Raw genomic sequence first — 16,802 nt, 5'->3', positions numbered from 1 at the left:
TCCCTCTCCACCTGTGTGTTTCCATCTACCCATAGAGCTCCCAGGTCTCTTCCAGTTTTCATGTGTCATTGTTCTGGAGGGGATGGAGTGAATGGAGGTGTGCAGTGGATCGCTTGTGGAAAAGTGCAGAGCAAGCACACAAGTTATTGCCCACAGGTGGCAGTGATCTGTCACCCAGTTGGTGAAGGGGCCCCCTGGGATGAGGAACCTAACACACAGAGCAAATAATGTGAGCACAAGGATAGGAAAGGGAGTCTGTTCCAATAAGCCTCCTGGTGATTTCAGCAGTGCAGGTGGCAGGTGTCACCTCTCTGGAGAAGCACCAGGTATGTTTCAAGTTGCTTTCTCTGAGGCCATCCACACTGTAGGAGGTGGGACAGATCTGGGGCATGTTTGTTAACTCACAGGTCAGACAAGTCAGGAAGGAAGCTCTGAGAACAGAGTGGAGGGTCAAGGTGGGGATCAGAGATCTGGAGACCGAGAAGGTATGGAGTCGGATGGGGCAGTGGGATGCAACACTGAAGAAGAACATGGAGAGAGGGCCAGGCTCACTCTGACCACCTTGCCCTCTGAGAATGGCCCAAATGGTCCAGCCTCTTTTGGGGACCCCAATGAACAAACGTCTCAGCTCACAAAACAGATAGGTGGAGGGCTGGTCTGAAACCAGAATATTACATGCTCCATCCTCCATTTTTGTTGCCCATGATTTCCTAAGCCCCTTTCAGTTCTAGAAAACCCACAGGGGGCCTTGGAACCTCAGCTACTTCTGAGCAGCTGATGGGAAATCAAAGACTCCCAGTCAGAGAAGACGCAGGTGCAGAAGCAGATGGAACTCAGCAGCAAGCCATTTAGAGAAAACCTCTTAGATAAAGTTGGAATCTAAAAATATATGCAAGAGTAAAATCATGTTCTCTATGTAGTACCAACAACAAAGAAGTTATTGCCAGGCTTCTGCTATAAAAGAAAATTTGACGGCACCTGGACTTTAGAGGTTACTGCCATAATCTGTTGTCAGGTAAACATTTGCATGCCAACTGGTCATCATGGATAACAATATTTAAGTTAATGTGTGCAAATCTGGAAATTATAGACATAACCATTTATGTTTGATTAGTCCCTATCCTTTTGTATATAATGATATACTAGCATCATAATTTTGGGAGATGTATTAAGACAATATTCTTGAGAACTATTGCATCATGGTAACCATGTATAAAGAACTGATCATGTCAGTGGATGACTCACTGTCTCCAAAGGTCTTTGCAACACTGCAGTTTCCTATTGCACCCAAAACCACCACCAAGAAAAAACAACAAGAAAATAAACCGCCCACTCCCTCCTTTAATGCTCCTGCGAATATTGATTCCTCAACCAGGCTTGTTCTCTTCTATTCCCATCACTGCCAGAATAAATCACTTCCCTCTTGGTTTTCTCTGTACATCCCAACATTCTGCCTCATGTTAGAGAAAATTGCTTGCATGCTGTTCTTCCTTGGGGGCAGAAGTTCCTTGAAATCAAGGATTTGGTGTGTTCACCCATGTTCACCATTCCCCTGCCATGAAAGAGACTTAAACGTATCAAGTCTTGGTGCATATTTATTCAGTGAGTGAATGATTGAAAGAATGAAGCTTGAGCTGTTTAGACATTTATTCCTCTAACTTCTAAGCTCACACAGGTAAGCACATGAATACGTGCACACTACTTCCCCACATGTGGCTGCCTTAGGGAGAACCGCTTTGCTAAAATCCACTTGAAATTTCCATTTCCTTTTTAATAGAGGCACAGACAATTTACCAGGCTGAAGTAAAGGGGGTTCAGGGTGCACACAATTGGACAGACATGTTCCTTAGTTTGTCAGGGAAGGAAAAAGCTAAGTTTCAAAAGCACAAAAAGGGGAGATTTTCTTTTGATCCCAGTGAAAGATGCTTCTACAGCCTTTGGCCTATCTGGAGCGCCGTGCCTCACTGGAATAGGATGGTGGCAAGTTCACTGGTTCTGGGTTGGACACTTGGTTTGACACATAGAAGGTTTGGTAGACCACGGTGTCCTGGAAAAGACAGGCACAGGAGGTGCTCTGGTGAGAGCTGGGGATTCAAGGGTGCCTTTAGACATTACCAAACTCCCCTGCTCCTGGGAAGGAAGGGGAAGCCTGAAGATCCCTCTGGTTTCCCCCCTCTTTGGGGGCATCTTTCCACCCACTGAGGATCTTCGAACTCACATAGGAGACCAGTTGGCAGCCAAAGTGGGCACACGTGGAGGCAATGCAGAGCTCCAGGAGGCTGAAGATGAGCAGAATGCCAGAAGTAGCGAATCCAGAGGGCTGGAATTGTATCTAAACAGGAGGTTATTAGTGCTGCCCTGGGAGTTTGAGGCCTGCCTCAAAGCATGTCTCTACAATGGATAGCGGCTATGGATTTGAGGAAGCCCTATAACCTTGTCTCCATGTCACGGAGAAAATGTCTCACCAGGTTTGGGTGAGAGGCAAACACTACTAGTGTTCCTCGGGAAAGAATGGTCATGTTTAGGGCAACACCTTGATACCTTATTTCAGGCACAGGGGACGAGACCTAAGAATGTGGCCTGGAGTCAGACAGTGAGAGAGTGAAACTGTTCTGTGTAGGAAGTGAATAGAAATTTGGGAGCATGGACAAGCAGTGGGGAGGAAAGTGAGAGGGTTAGAGGAAAAGACAGGACTGAGCCATAGGACGGGAGGTGGAACCTGCAGATGAAGGATGCGGTATGTGAGGGAGGTGCCATCTTCAGTCTTCAGTAGTTGCCTGGGCTCACATGTAAGCCTCCACCATCCCTCTGAACCTTCAGGGAAAGTGAGCCAGTGAAACAACCTTCCTGGCTTCTGACAGTGGCATTTTGTGGAGTGAAATAATTCAGGCTGTCTTGAATTTAGGAAGGGAGTCAGTTCAAAGACCCCCAAGCTGAACTAGTTCAGCAGTAGTAGAGTTCACCTGAGCAGCAGGAGACATCTCAGCCCTTCCCTGCTCTTTTCCAAGAATGCCCAGGAGAATGGGGTGTGTTTCTGTATCTGGGGAGAGAGTTAGGGTAGAATCCACTTGAAGCCTAAAAGGGCAAGGGTTGAATAATCCCAATAATCATTTAGATTCCAAGTATAGGAGAGAATAAATACAAAAGTGAATGTGCTTAACACATGGTAGGTAACAAACAAATGTTTGTTGATTATGATTTTTAAAAAAGGTGTGTATAACAGCTAGCTGCTCAGAGAATCCACCCATTTAGTGGGAACTTCCTTAGCACTGTCCTTCTCTTCCCTCTAAATTTAGCAAGCATTTATTAAACATGATTTGGTAAGAGGAGCTAAGAAAGCATCTTGAGAGGCACAATCTGATGAGGCAAAAGACAATACAGATACAGATTATAATTCACATCAGACATGATAAGAGCTACAAAAGAGCCAAAAGGTTACCCAGGGCACTGAGGAAACAGAGATCCATGCTGAGGACAAGACTTAAAGACAGGGATGTAGGACAGGGTGTCCAGGCAGAGGGAACTCAGGGTGATGATGTGTTAGTCAAGGAATCACAGCAGCTTAAAGAGAAAGAGCCTTTACAAATGATGCCGGTCCTTTTCAAATGTGTTTTTAACAACAAAATTCTTTTATAAATAAAACTTTCTTATAGGAATAAGGTTGGGTGATGGGTGAAAACAATGAAGGGATTAAAAAGTACAAATTGGTGGTTTTGAAGACAGTCAGAGGCAAGTAAATTAAAGTATGGCATAGGGAATATAGTCAATAATATTGTAATAACTAAGTGTGGTGTCAAACAGGTACAGGACTGATTGGTTGATCACCTCATAAGGTATACAGATGTCTAATCACTACACTGTGCATCTGAAACTAATATAATTTTGTATGTCAACTGTAATGAAAAAGTAAAAAAGTAAAAAGAAATGTTCCACAAGGGAGAAGGGTTCCTCAAGTAGTTTAGGTGATAGTTATTATTTGGTGAGTCTTCATTCATGCTTTTTGAGCCGTTGGAACTCCCCAGCACTTGACACATTGTTTGCAAAGCTGTGATGAAGTCCATCCCTCCTGGTTCAGATGGGTGGACTGAGGCCAGAGGCGGCGTGGGTGGCCGGAATGGGGTAGGCGTAGTGAGGCTGAAAGTATGGTTAGAGTCGGTTCAAGAGAGGCTATGAGAGGAGAAAATTGGAGACAGGGAGGCAGACAATTCTTTTAAGGATTTCTCTGCAGACATGGCTACAGACATACACAGGGTGGTAGCTGCAGTAACTGAAAGGTAATTTGTTTGTTTTTGAAGATGAAGGGAAGAGAAGTGTGTGTAGATGCTGATGAAAAGCTCTAGCAAAGGAGGGAAATGGATGTAGAAGAGAAGTGAGGACAAGGGAGAGGGACAAGCACTAGCAGTGATAACCTTGAGTGGGTAGGGAGGACAGGACTGTAGTGCAGAGGGAGTCACTGAGTTTTCATGGGACTCTTCTGTAGCTGCACTTTCTCATCTGGTGGCCATGAGTCCCCTGAGGACTTGAGACGTGATGTAAATGCAAAACACACACTGGATTTCAGAGACATGGTCCCCAAGATGCAATATATTGAATCAATCATTTTTACATGGATTACATATAGAAATGATATTTTTGGATCTATTGGGTTAAACAAACGTTAGTAAAATTAACTTCACCTGTTCTTTTTTTTCATTTTGTAGTGTGGCAACTTGAAAATCACAATCATGACTTACATTATGTATCTGTTGGATAGCACTGGCCTAGAACCTGAGATAACTCATTCATTTATGTATTTCTATGTCTTCTTTCACACAGGCTTGTGTAGTTGCTACAGAGACCAGATGGCCAGCAGTGCCTTAAATATTCACCCTCTGGTCCTGTACAAAAGACCTTTGGTTGACACCTTTGTCCATAGTAATGAGTGAGAAGGACCCTGTGAGTAGAGGTGCAGGTTGATGAGTACCTGTGTGTTACATGTAGAACTGCATTTAATTCTCCCCCAGTGTCAGAAGGTAGGTACTGATTTATAAACATAGAAACTAAGACTAAGAAAAGTCACATGCTTAGAGTAACACAGCAATAAAACTCCAGGTCAGGGACTTGAAACTCTGTTCTGATTCTGGCAGCACCTCTTTTTGCTATAGTGCCTGGTGAAGAAGCTTGGTGGTCAGTGCATTTCCAGGGGTTTTCTAAACACAACGGAGCTGGACCCAGGGGCGCATTGGTCAAGAGGGATACTCACCACTTCCAAAGTGTAGTAGAAATGATGTGGGTTGATACAGATATCTGTGATAAGGAGACAGATTCCCACCACAGAAAAGATGGCACTGAGGATGTTCATGCCCAAGCCGCCCTTCAGCTGAAGAAGACACAGAGGGTCAGGGTGGGAGAGGAAAACGATTATAGCTGAGATGAGCAGAGTCTCAATAAGTGTTTCTTAGTGTGAATTCCGGGAACCCTAGTTCTGCAGCAAGTAAAGAGGTGTTCTGTGCAAAAATGTTTGTGGGTAAATGAGGACTGAAAAAACCTGAATTGAACACAGTTAAACAGGTTTGATGTGCAAGACTTTTCAGAGTCTTTAACAAAAACGATTTATTTCCCAGAGATAGGACTATTAACTAGGGATTTTTTGCCCCCAATTTACCTAACAACCTCCATAAAGTTTCCTACTCCAAGGATAACATTTGGGTAACACTTGACCCATTTACCCCCTGGGAGTTATACAGGAAACTCAGCCCCAGTGTCTTGGGATGTGACAGTCTCTGATGCTCCACAAATGTGGGCCAAGGGTAGAAAGGCCAGGCCAAAACTGAGCTTCCTTTTGGAGATTTTCAAACAGAACTTATGTGGTGTGGGATGTGACCACCCTGGGACCCCTTGCCCTAGATAACCTGCTGTGAGAGAAACAAAGGTACTTTCTTGGTCCATTGCTAGGGGACCACAAGGCCTTGTCCATGTTGATTTACAGAGCTTGGTTGGTTAGATTCCTAGGGAAGCTGCTGCCTGAGCCTCCCCTGGCTTCCCTGTAGAAGTGTCTGGAGGTCAGCTCTGTGCACTGCAGGCAGTCTCAGTGCCCTGCTCTGCTGGAGGGGACCCCTGTGCCCCAGGCAGCTTTTTGCCTCCTCCTGTAAGGTTCTATTTGGAGAGTTACTCTCTGTGTCTCCACACCCTGACACCTCAACAAAAATGTCTGTATTTCCCTTCTTTCCCCCGAATCTTCTGGGATCTTTCCCACTTGTGACTTGGCCAGGTTGGTGTGGTCCTGCATGTGAGTATGAGTGAGCATGCATGTCAGTGCCCTGTGTCTCGTTATGAGTAGGTGCATGGATGGAGGAGAGATTGTGTGTTAGCTTCTTTCCTTTGTAGTGTGTCCCTGTTGTTGGCCCACAGCTGGGAGAGCCTGTATCAGGTTGTGACTTACCACGCAAAGAGAATTTGGCTGCTCCTCTGATGCCACTGAGAGGGATCCTGAAATGATGAACTGGCACAAAAGAGGGAGTTTAGAGAGAGGTCAGAGGTCAGAGCCACCCCCTTCAGGCTCCTGTGATTCTTATCACATACATATTCTCTCACACATGCTAGGTTCCTCTGCTGGGTCCTCCAGCTCAACATGGGGAAGAAACAAATGAGTGAATGAATGAATGAGCTCTTTTGCACCAGATGACAGGGCAGTGAAGTGGGATACATATAGATTCTAGGATATAGCAGAGCTTGTTTTAAATTCTAATGTGAATTCACATGATCTTAGGCAAGCTACTAATTTCTCTAAGTGGTAATTTTCTCATGTACAAAATGAGAAAAACTGTATTTCTTCCTCCTAAGTGTCATTGTCATGAGATAATTTGTCTCTTGAGTCTGACATTTGTTATATCTTCCCCTTGCCCTGTATATCTGAGTGTACATAGTAGACACTCAGAAAGTTTCTTCTTTCCTTATCTTTTATTTCCCCACATGAACAACTCTTGGTCTCCCCTCAAATTCTGTCAGGCCTGGGGGTTCATGTTGGGAGAGGGAAGTGTTTCCCCAACAACTGTCCTTGCCTGTCTATAATTTGATGAGTCCCTTTTGGTTACTGAGGAGTATGTTGCATGTCTATGGTGCTGAACATCAAATACAAGACCAATGGGGTACATTGTGTGCATGTACTTCAGCACTCATGCTCTGCAGGTGCACTGGCTGATGGGGTGCCCTTCTATCACCAACAGTCTGAGAGGGCATTGGCTAGTGTTTAATGAAAGGTTTGCTGAGCCCTACATGAAGTGCTTCCAACCTTGCCTTATTTAGCTGCACAATGGCCCATCAAGCACTATTCCTCTTCCCATTTTATAGAAGGGTGTCCTGAGGCTTGGAGATTTCAAGTAACCCACCTGAGACCATCCAGCAAGTAGCAGATATGAGAATCTAATCCAGGTAGTTGACTCCAGACCCCATGATCTTAACTGTCATCCTACACTCCTTCCCCCTCAGAGTGGATGCATGAGCCGTGTAGTGGAAGTGGGTGTTCACAATGAAAACTTGCTCTGGCTGCCTGACCTTCTAACAGGAATGCCAATTCTCCTGTAAGTGAATAATAAATCTCAATCTTACATCCCTGAGTTTATGGAGACTTGATGGGGAATGAAGGAAACAGAAGGCTGGACTTCTGATATTCCTGCTGGTCTCTTTGAAGAACCCAAGGAGATAGATCTTGGTTTGTAGGAAGACATTAATGATCCTAAGAAAATAGAAAAATAGTCCTGTGGTCAAGAAGGCAACAAAGAGAAAACTCCTTGCAGAAAAAAGGAAAGAGAGTGTCATGGGGGCTGATGTGCCCTGAGCAGCACCATGGTGGAAGTAGAGATGGCCACCAAGGCATCTGAGATACTGGGGCAGCCACAGGGCCCTTAAGAATATGAGATATGAGAGACTGTAATGCTCAATGGCAACTGCTCTGTGGCTGTGGTAGTATCCTCTCCATGGCCCCAAGCCCTACTGCAGTGTGTTATGCAGACCCTGGTGCTTGTAGCTAAGTGGAGGAATCTGGGCTGAGTTCCCAGTCTGGGTCTGAGTAGAACTGAGAGTGGACCTCAGCCTCAGAGGTGAGACACAAATGGGAACAAGAGAGAGCCAGTGTTAGGCAAAATTGCTCCCAGGAATGTAAGTCCTGCTGTTTTACTAATGCCATATGTCCAGGAGGGTGGTAAATTACTCCAGGCTCTTTTATGGGACAGGGTGACTTGGCTGATGCCCAGGTTAGCCTGGAGTTGTGCTATTTGTGAGAAAAGTTGCACTGAGTCACAGAGAAGTGTGTGATTGGGAGACAGACTGTGTTATAGCAGGGAGGTAAGGGAGATGGGTGGTGGGAGGGAGGAGAAGGAGGGACTGTGAGTGACTGTGTGTGTGCAGGAGGGAGGACACTGAGGAGATTGCAAGAGAATCATAAAGGTGAGACACTGGAGAAGGGAAAGAACCTGAGGTTCTTCACTTATTGAGGATTACCGATCACCCTGAAAATGTGACAAAAACTACGGGCTTTTCCAGAAAATGGTAATCATGTAATATGCCAAATATTTTCTAAAAGTGGGACTCTGAGGGCATCTGGGAACACCAGCTTGAGTCCCCTCTTCTTAATGACTCTTCTATGGCTGGGCATCCACTCTCAACAAGTGGTGGAAATGGTTCTCTCCTGGAGCTCAGGCTGGGGGCCTGCACTGACCAACACTTGAGCCGAGTTCCCAATACTTCCCTGTTTGTGTCAATTAGGAAAGATGCTGCCTCTGGGCTGATGATCCAGAGGAAGGTTTCCTGACCTCTGAGGTGGTCTAATCAGGAAAGGTGCCCAGTCTGGGTCCATGGAGACTTACAGGGCTGTCACCTGGTGTTATGTGCCGAATTGCATCCCCTCAAAATTCATCTTTTGAAGCCCTAACCCCCATACCCAGAATGTGACTGTAAGGATGGTTCCAGATGCATGATGGTTGGACGTATGATTTTGTGACTTGACAATGGTGTGAAAGTGATATGCCTTCAGTAGATACTGTTCTTTAGGTTTTGAATACTGATCTTTCCCTGGGTGAGTGGTATGGAGTGGGATATTCTTGTGTGATGAAGGATAGTGGCATTCAGGAAGAGTTACACATCAGATCTTCTATTACAATGGTGAACAACTGATACACTGCACAATGCAGTATTCAATGCATTTTTGACTTGGGATGTGTTCAATGTATGGTGAGTTTACTGATACATAACCCCATCGTAAGCTGAGGAGCACCTGTATTTGAGAATAAGACCTTTAAAGAGGTGATGTACATTAAATGAAGTCACATGGCTGGGCCCTAATCTAATATGACTGGTGTTCTTATAAGAAGACACACTATGGCATAGACCCACACAGACCATGGGAAGACACAGGGAGGAAGATGACCCTCTACAAACCAAGGAGAGAGGCATCAGAAGAAACCACCCTGCTGACACATTGATCTAGGACTTCTAGTCTCAGAAACTTTGAGATAATAAATGTCTCCTGTTGAGCCGCCCAGTCTGTGGTATTTGAACTGGCTGCACAAGCAGACTAATGGTCTAAGTGAACAAGGCCTGAGCTGGGTTCACAGCCCACATGTTCTCTTGACTGGAAAACTCCTGTGGCAAAGTACACAGCTTGACAAGGTGGCCTTGAGTGTGTTGGCAGTCTCTGGAACTCACTTGCATGGTGACTCTCATTACTTACTGAGATACCACCCCAGAAGGGATAGCCTCCGTAGAGTGAAGGGGCTCTATAGCTCCCAAGCAGGATGGTCCCCATGATGCTGCCAAGGCCGAAGTGTATCAGTCCAATCAGGATCTGGAGGGCCTGTCGGGGAGCCACAAGGTGAGACATTTATTTCTGTGGTGAATCCTTTCCTGCCATCCACCCTCTCTTGCCTCCTTTGTAATTTATTTCATTTTTTTTTGTTGGTCAAAAGTAATATGAAACATGTAAAAATGAAATGAAAACTACCCATAATTTCTCCCCAGAAAGAGAAAAACTACTTACATTTTGGAGCATAACCTCCCATTACTTTTCAAATATCTACACTGATAATACAAAATGGCTCTGGAGTAGGTGGAACAGAGATATTGGGCAGGTGAGATTGTTTCTATGCTTTCATATTATACACAGCACTGTGATGAACACCTTTGTGGGTAAGAGTCTCTGCTCATCTCATTTCTTTGTGATATTGTTTTGAATATATTGAAACAGTATGTATATCAAAACAATATCTGGGATATTGTATTGTTGGAATTTTGTCTGCCTGTCCTTCATCAAAATAACATTTTGAAGTTCTGGTCTCTGGTGCCTCAGAATGAGACCTCACTTAGACATGGCATTGCTGCAGACATAATTAGGTAATATGAGGTGTGCTGGAACAGGGTTGCTCCTGATCCACAAGGGTAGGACTGCTGCTACCCTTTTAAAGGAAGGCCATGTGAAGAGACACACATGCACACAGGAGAATGCCAAGGTTGGAGTTACTCTGCCTTAGGCCAAGATCACTGGAATCTTGGAGACTGGCCAGGGTAGATCCTCCTCTTGAGTTGGAGAAAGCATGGCCCCATGGACACCGTGATTAGAAGCTTCTGGCCCCCAGACTGTGATACAGTAAATTTATGTTGTTTGAAGCCATTCCATTTGTAGTACTTTGTTATGGCAGCTGTAGGAACCTACTATATATTCTTGGTGAAATGGTATACTATAAAAATGGCAGTGAATACAAATATATTATTTCCATAAATTTGCACAAATGGTGGTAGATTGTATGCAATATCTGCCTCTAATTTATTCTCATGAATGATATAGTTTGGGTGTATGTCCATATTTTAATGCAAGGAGCTTTTTTAAAAAAATGTACCTCCACAACATTTGATTTTTTGGATGTAGAATACATTGGTTTATCCAGTATTATTGTGAAGGATATTTAGGTTGTTTCCATTCTTTTCCTATCAAAAACCATGTCTGCAACAAATAACCTCATGCATACCATATTTCTTATGTTCACAGGCATGTCTACAGGAAAAGTCTCAGAAATGGAATTATTGGGTATTTTAAAATTTGGCAGGTATAGATGGCTCTCCTAATGGGTTGTATTGATTGACATTCCCAAGAGCAGTATATGAGGGTGAAGCTAGAAATCGAAACAGGGCAGGCTGGATCAGAAACCATGTATGTCATTATTTAAATATGCAGTGAAACAGGCCTACCCCTGTCTTAGGGGTAGAGTCAAAGTGAGCTTTTATATTATTGCCATTGGGCAAAGATTCCATTGAAGCACATTGGCGTTAGAGTCCCCCTTGTGGCTTGCTGCACCCGCCTTCTTCCAGAGGCCACATAATCAACATGGATTCTGGGCAACAGGAAAAACCTTTTAGTTTTCTGCTTCTTTGTTACTTTTCTTTTTCTTTTGTAAAATGCCTAAGTTGGGTAACATAAAGCCTCATACTGAGGTCCTGGTGAGGCTGGACATCTGAGCTTCCTAATAGACCTGGCTATGGCAAGGCAGGGTAGCTCCAGCTCCGCTTGCTGGATTTTCCATTTCTGTATTTCCAACCCTTCTCTCTCCCCTTCCTCCAGCATTGTGGTCCCCACCCTGTGGTGTAAATTCTCACTTACCCCTAAGGTTTTGCCTTCTTTGAAGATTCTCTGGGCTGGTGGTGCACTGGCAGGTGTCTGCAGGCCAGGTTGGTTCCCAGGAATTAGGTTGACTTGAGGTTGGTTGTGTGGATACATGGTCACCTCAGTCGTGCTCTCTGGAATTATAGAGTGTGCATTGTGGGGTGCTGCCATAAACACAGTATTGGCCATGGGTCCTGCTGAAGTCATCAAATTCATGCTGCTAGAAAATAAATGCACTTGAATCATGCTTCACATGTGCTGTGATGTGTACATTGAAAAAGAACTTTGCCTTCATTAACTCAGTTGAGCATTGCCACTCATTATGAGTTTATTCATTCTGTTTCAGAGATATTAGGTAGAGATCCATGATGGTGGCTGAGTAGATGGAAGCGGCGCTACCTTCTTCCCAGGACAAAGGTGGAAATTACAACTAATTTATAGGAAAAATCGTCTTAAATGACCAACATAACACTAGCTGGAGAGGAGATTTATAACCAAGCACTTATGGAAGAAACCACACCACCACAATGAGAATGGTAAGAATTGTGGAGGTGCTAGAGGGCTGGATGGGTTCCCACAGACAGCAATTGAAGTTCCATAGCAGTATTTCAGCTGCAATGGGGGAGGGGCATTCCCCCTGAGAAGTGTGGGGTAAAACCCCAAGGTGCTCCCAAGCCTAGAGAATGAGAACTGGGAGTGGAACCCAAGTTACATCCAGCTTTGAAAAGAAGCTGGCTTTCTATCTTGCTGGGAGAGATGGCAGACTCACAGTGAACCTTTAAAAGGGTCAATGCTCAAAATTTCCTTCGAGGCCTTGTCCCCCCAGGTATGGCAGAGGGAGGGCAGAGCAGCCTAGAGCCATGTGAGGAGAGTCTGGGATTGGTAGCTCTGGGGAGAGACTTGGAGGGTCAGCCATCAGGGTCCCTGTGCTGAGTCATTCCCCCATACTGTAGAAGCCATCTTTCTCTGGCAGCACTCCCCTCCATGTGGCATCAGCCTGGGGAGAAGCAGTAGCCCCACCCTCAGGAATCCTTCTTGTCCCATCCTGTGGAACTAAAGTAGGGCCGTTGAGTAGTACAGATGGAGACTGTTAAGCCTAACAGAAAGGTTGTAGTTGAAGGCAATACTTGGGAGCTCTGATACTTAAGCATATACTGGTATTACCACAGGCCAGGGGCTGGGGCAAACCACCCTAGGTGCACAGCTGGTTCTTTCTGCAAATGCCAAGCCCCAGCAGAAGGAGCCACAAGGGGTGGATCACTGACAATTCCAAACAGGTTGCCCAGGGCCAGTCACAGTGTCTCACATAGATCTGCACCAGTATTTGCAGATCTACCTAATACATAGAAACAAACACAAGGAGGCAGTCAAAATGGGAAGACAAAGAAACAGGCCCCAAAGACGAGAAAGTAAAAGAGAATTCTCCAGAAGAAGAACTAGATGAATTGGAGGCAAGTAATTGATCAGACAGAGAGTTTAGAGTAATGATTATGAGAACCCTAAACAGCATAAAAAAGACATAGAAACCCTAAAAAAGGACCAGTCAGAAATGAAGAATGCACTATCCACAACAAATCATACACTGGAAGGAATGAACAGTTGGTCAGATGAAGCAGAGGTACCAATCAGTGATTTGGAAGACAAGGTAGAAAAATATACTGAAGCAGAAGAGTAAAGAAAAAGAAAAATTTTAAAAGAGGAGGAGAATTTAAGACACTGTTGGGACAACATGAAGAATGACACTAACTGCATGAAGGAAATATCAAAAGGAGAAGAGAGGGAGCAAGTGACTGAAAATCTATTTGAAGAAATAATGACTGAAACCTTCCTAGTGAAGGAAAATGACACACAAGTTCAGGATGTGCAGAGGGTCCCAAACAAGATAGACCCAAAATGGCCCACACCAAGACATGTCATAATTAAAATGGCAAAGCTTAAAGACAAGGAGAGAATCTTAAAAGTCCCAAGAGAAAAGCAGTTAGTTACCTACGTGGGAGCTCTGATTAGACTGTCATCTAATTTCTCAATAGAAACACTTCAGGCCAGAAGAGACTGGCATCAAACATTTCGGGTGTTTAATATGGACCTATAGCCAAGGCTACTTTGCCAGCAAGGCTATCATTTAAAATTGAAGGAGAAATAAAGAACTTTCCAGACAAGAAAAAGCTAAAGGACCTGCTACTAGGTGAAGAGATCGCCCAGTTCTTATTTTACATCATTAATGTAGGACAGGCAGAAGAGGCATTACAAGAGTATGTATGGAAACAAAATTCCACGTGCCCTTGGTAAAGTATCCTGACACAAACAGGCTAAAGTAGGGGACATGGTCTATTGAAAAATCTGGAGGGACAATAGTCCTGAGTCCCAACTACAGGCCACATTGGAGGACCCACATCAAGTCCTACTAAGCACCCTGACTTCAGTAAAGCTTATAGAAATAGCCAGTTTGGTTCATTTATCTCCAAGCAAACCTGTTTCTTGTGAGTCTCCACAGGAATAATAATCCTACTCCTACTCTTGTGAACCCCATCAAGGACCTCAAGTTCCTGTTCAAGAAACAAGAACCTGTTACAGATAAATAACATCATGGCCAGGCTTTAATATAATGGTTTTTCTCATATTTTTGACACTCTTTCTACTAGCCTGTTAGTACACTAAGCCTATTCCTGCAGGAAAAAAATGTTTCTGTATACTCCACTCAAATTATTTAAATTTTAACCAAAAATGTTTATCCTTCCTATTTTCATATCTTTACTGTAGTAAAGACCTTACAAGGAGAGTAGGAGGCTAATATACTGGTAAGCTCTTTCAATACTGTCGCTGTTGAAAATCAACTTCTCAATTGCTGGCTCTGCCATTAACAATCAATCCAAAGAGCACTCCTGCCTCAGGGTCAACCTACAGCCTTCAACACACTAAGTCTGGTTTTAGGAACTCTCAAAAAGTTTGAAAAAGCCAGTTCTTTTTTAGTAAGCCACCTTCCAGTTCCTGATGGCTTTCTTTGCAGCAACCTCACTGTGCGCATTAGTTAGAATAAAACTGGTCAATATTAAGGCTCTTATGAAGACCCTTACAGAACCCTACTGTCATTGTGGTATGTTGAACGAATGTGTCACTAAATTTGAACTAGATAATTCTGTCCTAACTTTGATATATCCAAAGACTTTTTCTGACAATGTTTTCTGTACCTTCAATCTGACACACTAGTGTTCCCTAGACTACAGGGCCAAATTAGATGCCTGGAAAACTAATTCTCAAGCTGACCTCCAGAACACCTGCAGTTATTGGTGAGAGAAAACTAATATTAAGTGGAAACACATTTACCAAGTCCCCAGAACACATAAAACACCACAGGAACAAGGAACCATCTCCTAAAAGAAGGAACCCTTACCATGACTGCATAGAAAACTCCTGCTGGGGTTGGACCTTCCAGGCCTGGTTTTCAACAACATATGTGGGCTGAGCTTGCACCCCTCCTGGATACCTCTTTCTCTGTGGACACCTCCAAAATAGACAACTGTATGCTGGCTGACATTTTACCAACTTCCACTAACCATTACCTGCTCTAGGCTATCCATGTGTTAACAACACATAATTTCATAGCCAGTACACCTTAGGTTTTCTTAGCCCATGAGCAATTTCTGTCACTGTTCATGACACTACTCACCCTCAAAAAATGTAAGCCAGAGCGGGAAGGGCATGTCTTCAGTAACGGCTTCCTGCTGATAAGGGCTGTTGACCCTGCCTATGTAGAGTGAAGGCACCTCTCCCTGCCTGCTATAAGGAAGACAAGGGAATGGGATCTGAGGCCAGAACAGAGAGGCCATTGGCTGATTCTTCTAAAGTAGGAATATGCAGGAATCCCCACAGAATCATAGTCTTCACACGGAATTGTTGTAGTTTAGAGGTAACACTTTGACAAGAAGGATAAAAAGGATAAGACTATGATAACTGGCATAAGGGCAGCCATCAGCATAATATTCCATGGGGAGGGTTTGCCAATCAGATGCCACCTTAAATTAATTGAACAGATAGTATACAATGGCCTAAAAGAAGTACTAGCCATGCCCTCAAAATCTACAACAGTCTTTAGATTCCCTTGCTAATGTTGTACCAGGTAACAGAGTAAGCCTTGATTACTTAGTAACAGAGGAAGGGTGTGTGCAGTCATAAATGAAGCCTGCTGCATTAACTCTTCATGTCAAGTAGAAGAAACTATATTAAAAAATCTATGACCAAGCCACATGGACTCATAACTTTGGAAAGGGGAACCCTTCTGCCAGCTTAATCTGGGAGACTATTGCCTGGTTTTTATCCACCCTCAATTCCCTAAGTATAGATATCCTCCTCACCTTAGGGCCATGCCTTTTTTACCTTCTTGTCAAAATTGTTACCTCTAAAATACCTCAATTCCGTGTGAAGGCAATGACTCTGTGGGGTTTCTGGCATATCCTTACTTTGGAAGAATCAGCCAATGGCCTCTCTGTTCTGGCCTCAGATCTCATTCCCTTGTCTCCCTTACAGCAGGCAGGGAGAAGTGTCTTGACCCTACATAGGCAGGGATGACAGCCCTTGTCAGGAGGAAGCTGTTGCTGAAGACATGCCCTTCTCCCTCATCACCCACAAAGACTTCAGAAATGGAAGTGTCTGAGAAAGAAGTAAGGCAGAACTGTTAGAAGCTAGAAACATTTCTAATGGTGCGGATGGGAAAACTGAGATTAAACAAGGCCAAACAACTTGACCAGTATACAGCTAGTGACTCACAAAACCTCATTTTCCTAACCAACAACACTGGAGAACAAATGGTATATACCTTTCCTCTCTGATCCATGAGTAAATAGTTTAAATCACCCTGGTGAGAGATAGAGGATAGGAACCCTAATAATGGCATCTGTGCCAGCCAAACCCTGAGATGCATGAGGTCAGGGCAATAAAGTAACAAACACCTGATTAGAGCCAGAGAGACTCAAGATAAGTAAACACTAAAGCAGACCAAAGAATAATCCCAAACTCTCCTATATGCTCATTTTGATACATCATCATACTAAAATTACACCTAGGAGGCTGATGAATATTCTGCTGAAAACCTCCCCTAAGACTGTCATCTGCAAAAGAGAGATAAAATCCCTGAAAACAAAAAATACCATTGCACGCTCACTCTAGAGCATGCCCA

The 16,802-nt window shown here is 44.0% G+C and overlaps 1 protein-coding gene across 3 annotated transcripts in view; it reads right to left on the bottom strand.

Moving 5' to 3' along the window:
- Positions 1-1,577: 1,577 nt before the first annotated feature.
- Positions 1,578-16,802, bottom strand: part of LOC114500569 (membrane-spanning 4-domains subfamily A member 8-like) — a 43,307-nt gene continuing 28,082 nt past the window's right edge. For 2 of the 3 annotated variants that reach the window (XM_036029519.1, XM_036029518.1), the window contains exons 2-5: positions 11,627-11,846; positions 9,707-9,829; positions 6,422-6,481; positions 4,801-5,359 (exon numbers count right to left, since the gene is read on the bottom strand). In XM_036029519.1, the coding sequence (XP_035885412.1) occupies positions 5,168-5,359; positions 6,422-6,481; positions 9,707-9,829; positions 11,627-11,845 (594 nt within the window). In that variant the 5' untranslated portion in view covers position 11,846 and the 3' untranslated portion in view covers positions 4,801-5,167. Of the gene's footprint in view, positions 2,048-2,218; positions 2,333-4,800; positions 5,360-6,421; positions 6,482-9,706; positions 9,830-11,626; positions 11,850-16,802 lie in introns of those variants that run through there. The other variant, XM_028517293.2, reaches the window with a different exon arrangement.

The sequence above is a fragment of the Phyllostomus discolor genome, chromosome 6, assembly GCF_004126475.2.
Source record: "Phyllostomus discolor isolate MPI-MPIP mPhyDis1 chromosome 6, mPhyDis1.pri.v3, whole genome shotgun sequence".
Classification (NCBI taxonomy): domain Eukaryota; kingdom Metazoa; phylum Chordata; class Mammalia; order Chiroptera; family Phyllostomidae; genus Phyllostomus; species Phyllostomus discolor.
The sequence above is the reverse complement of the archived record's forward strand: the minus strand, read 5'-3'. Positions and strand labels throughout refer to the sequence as shown.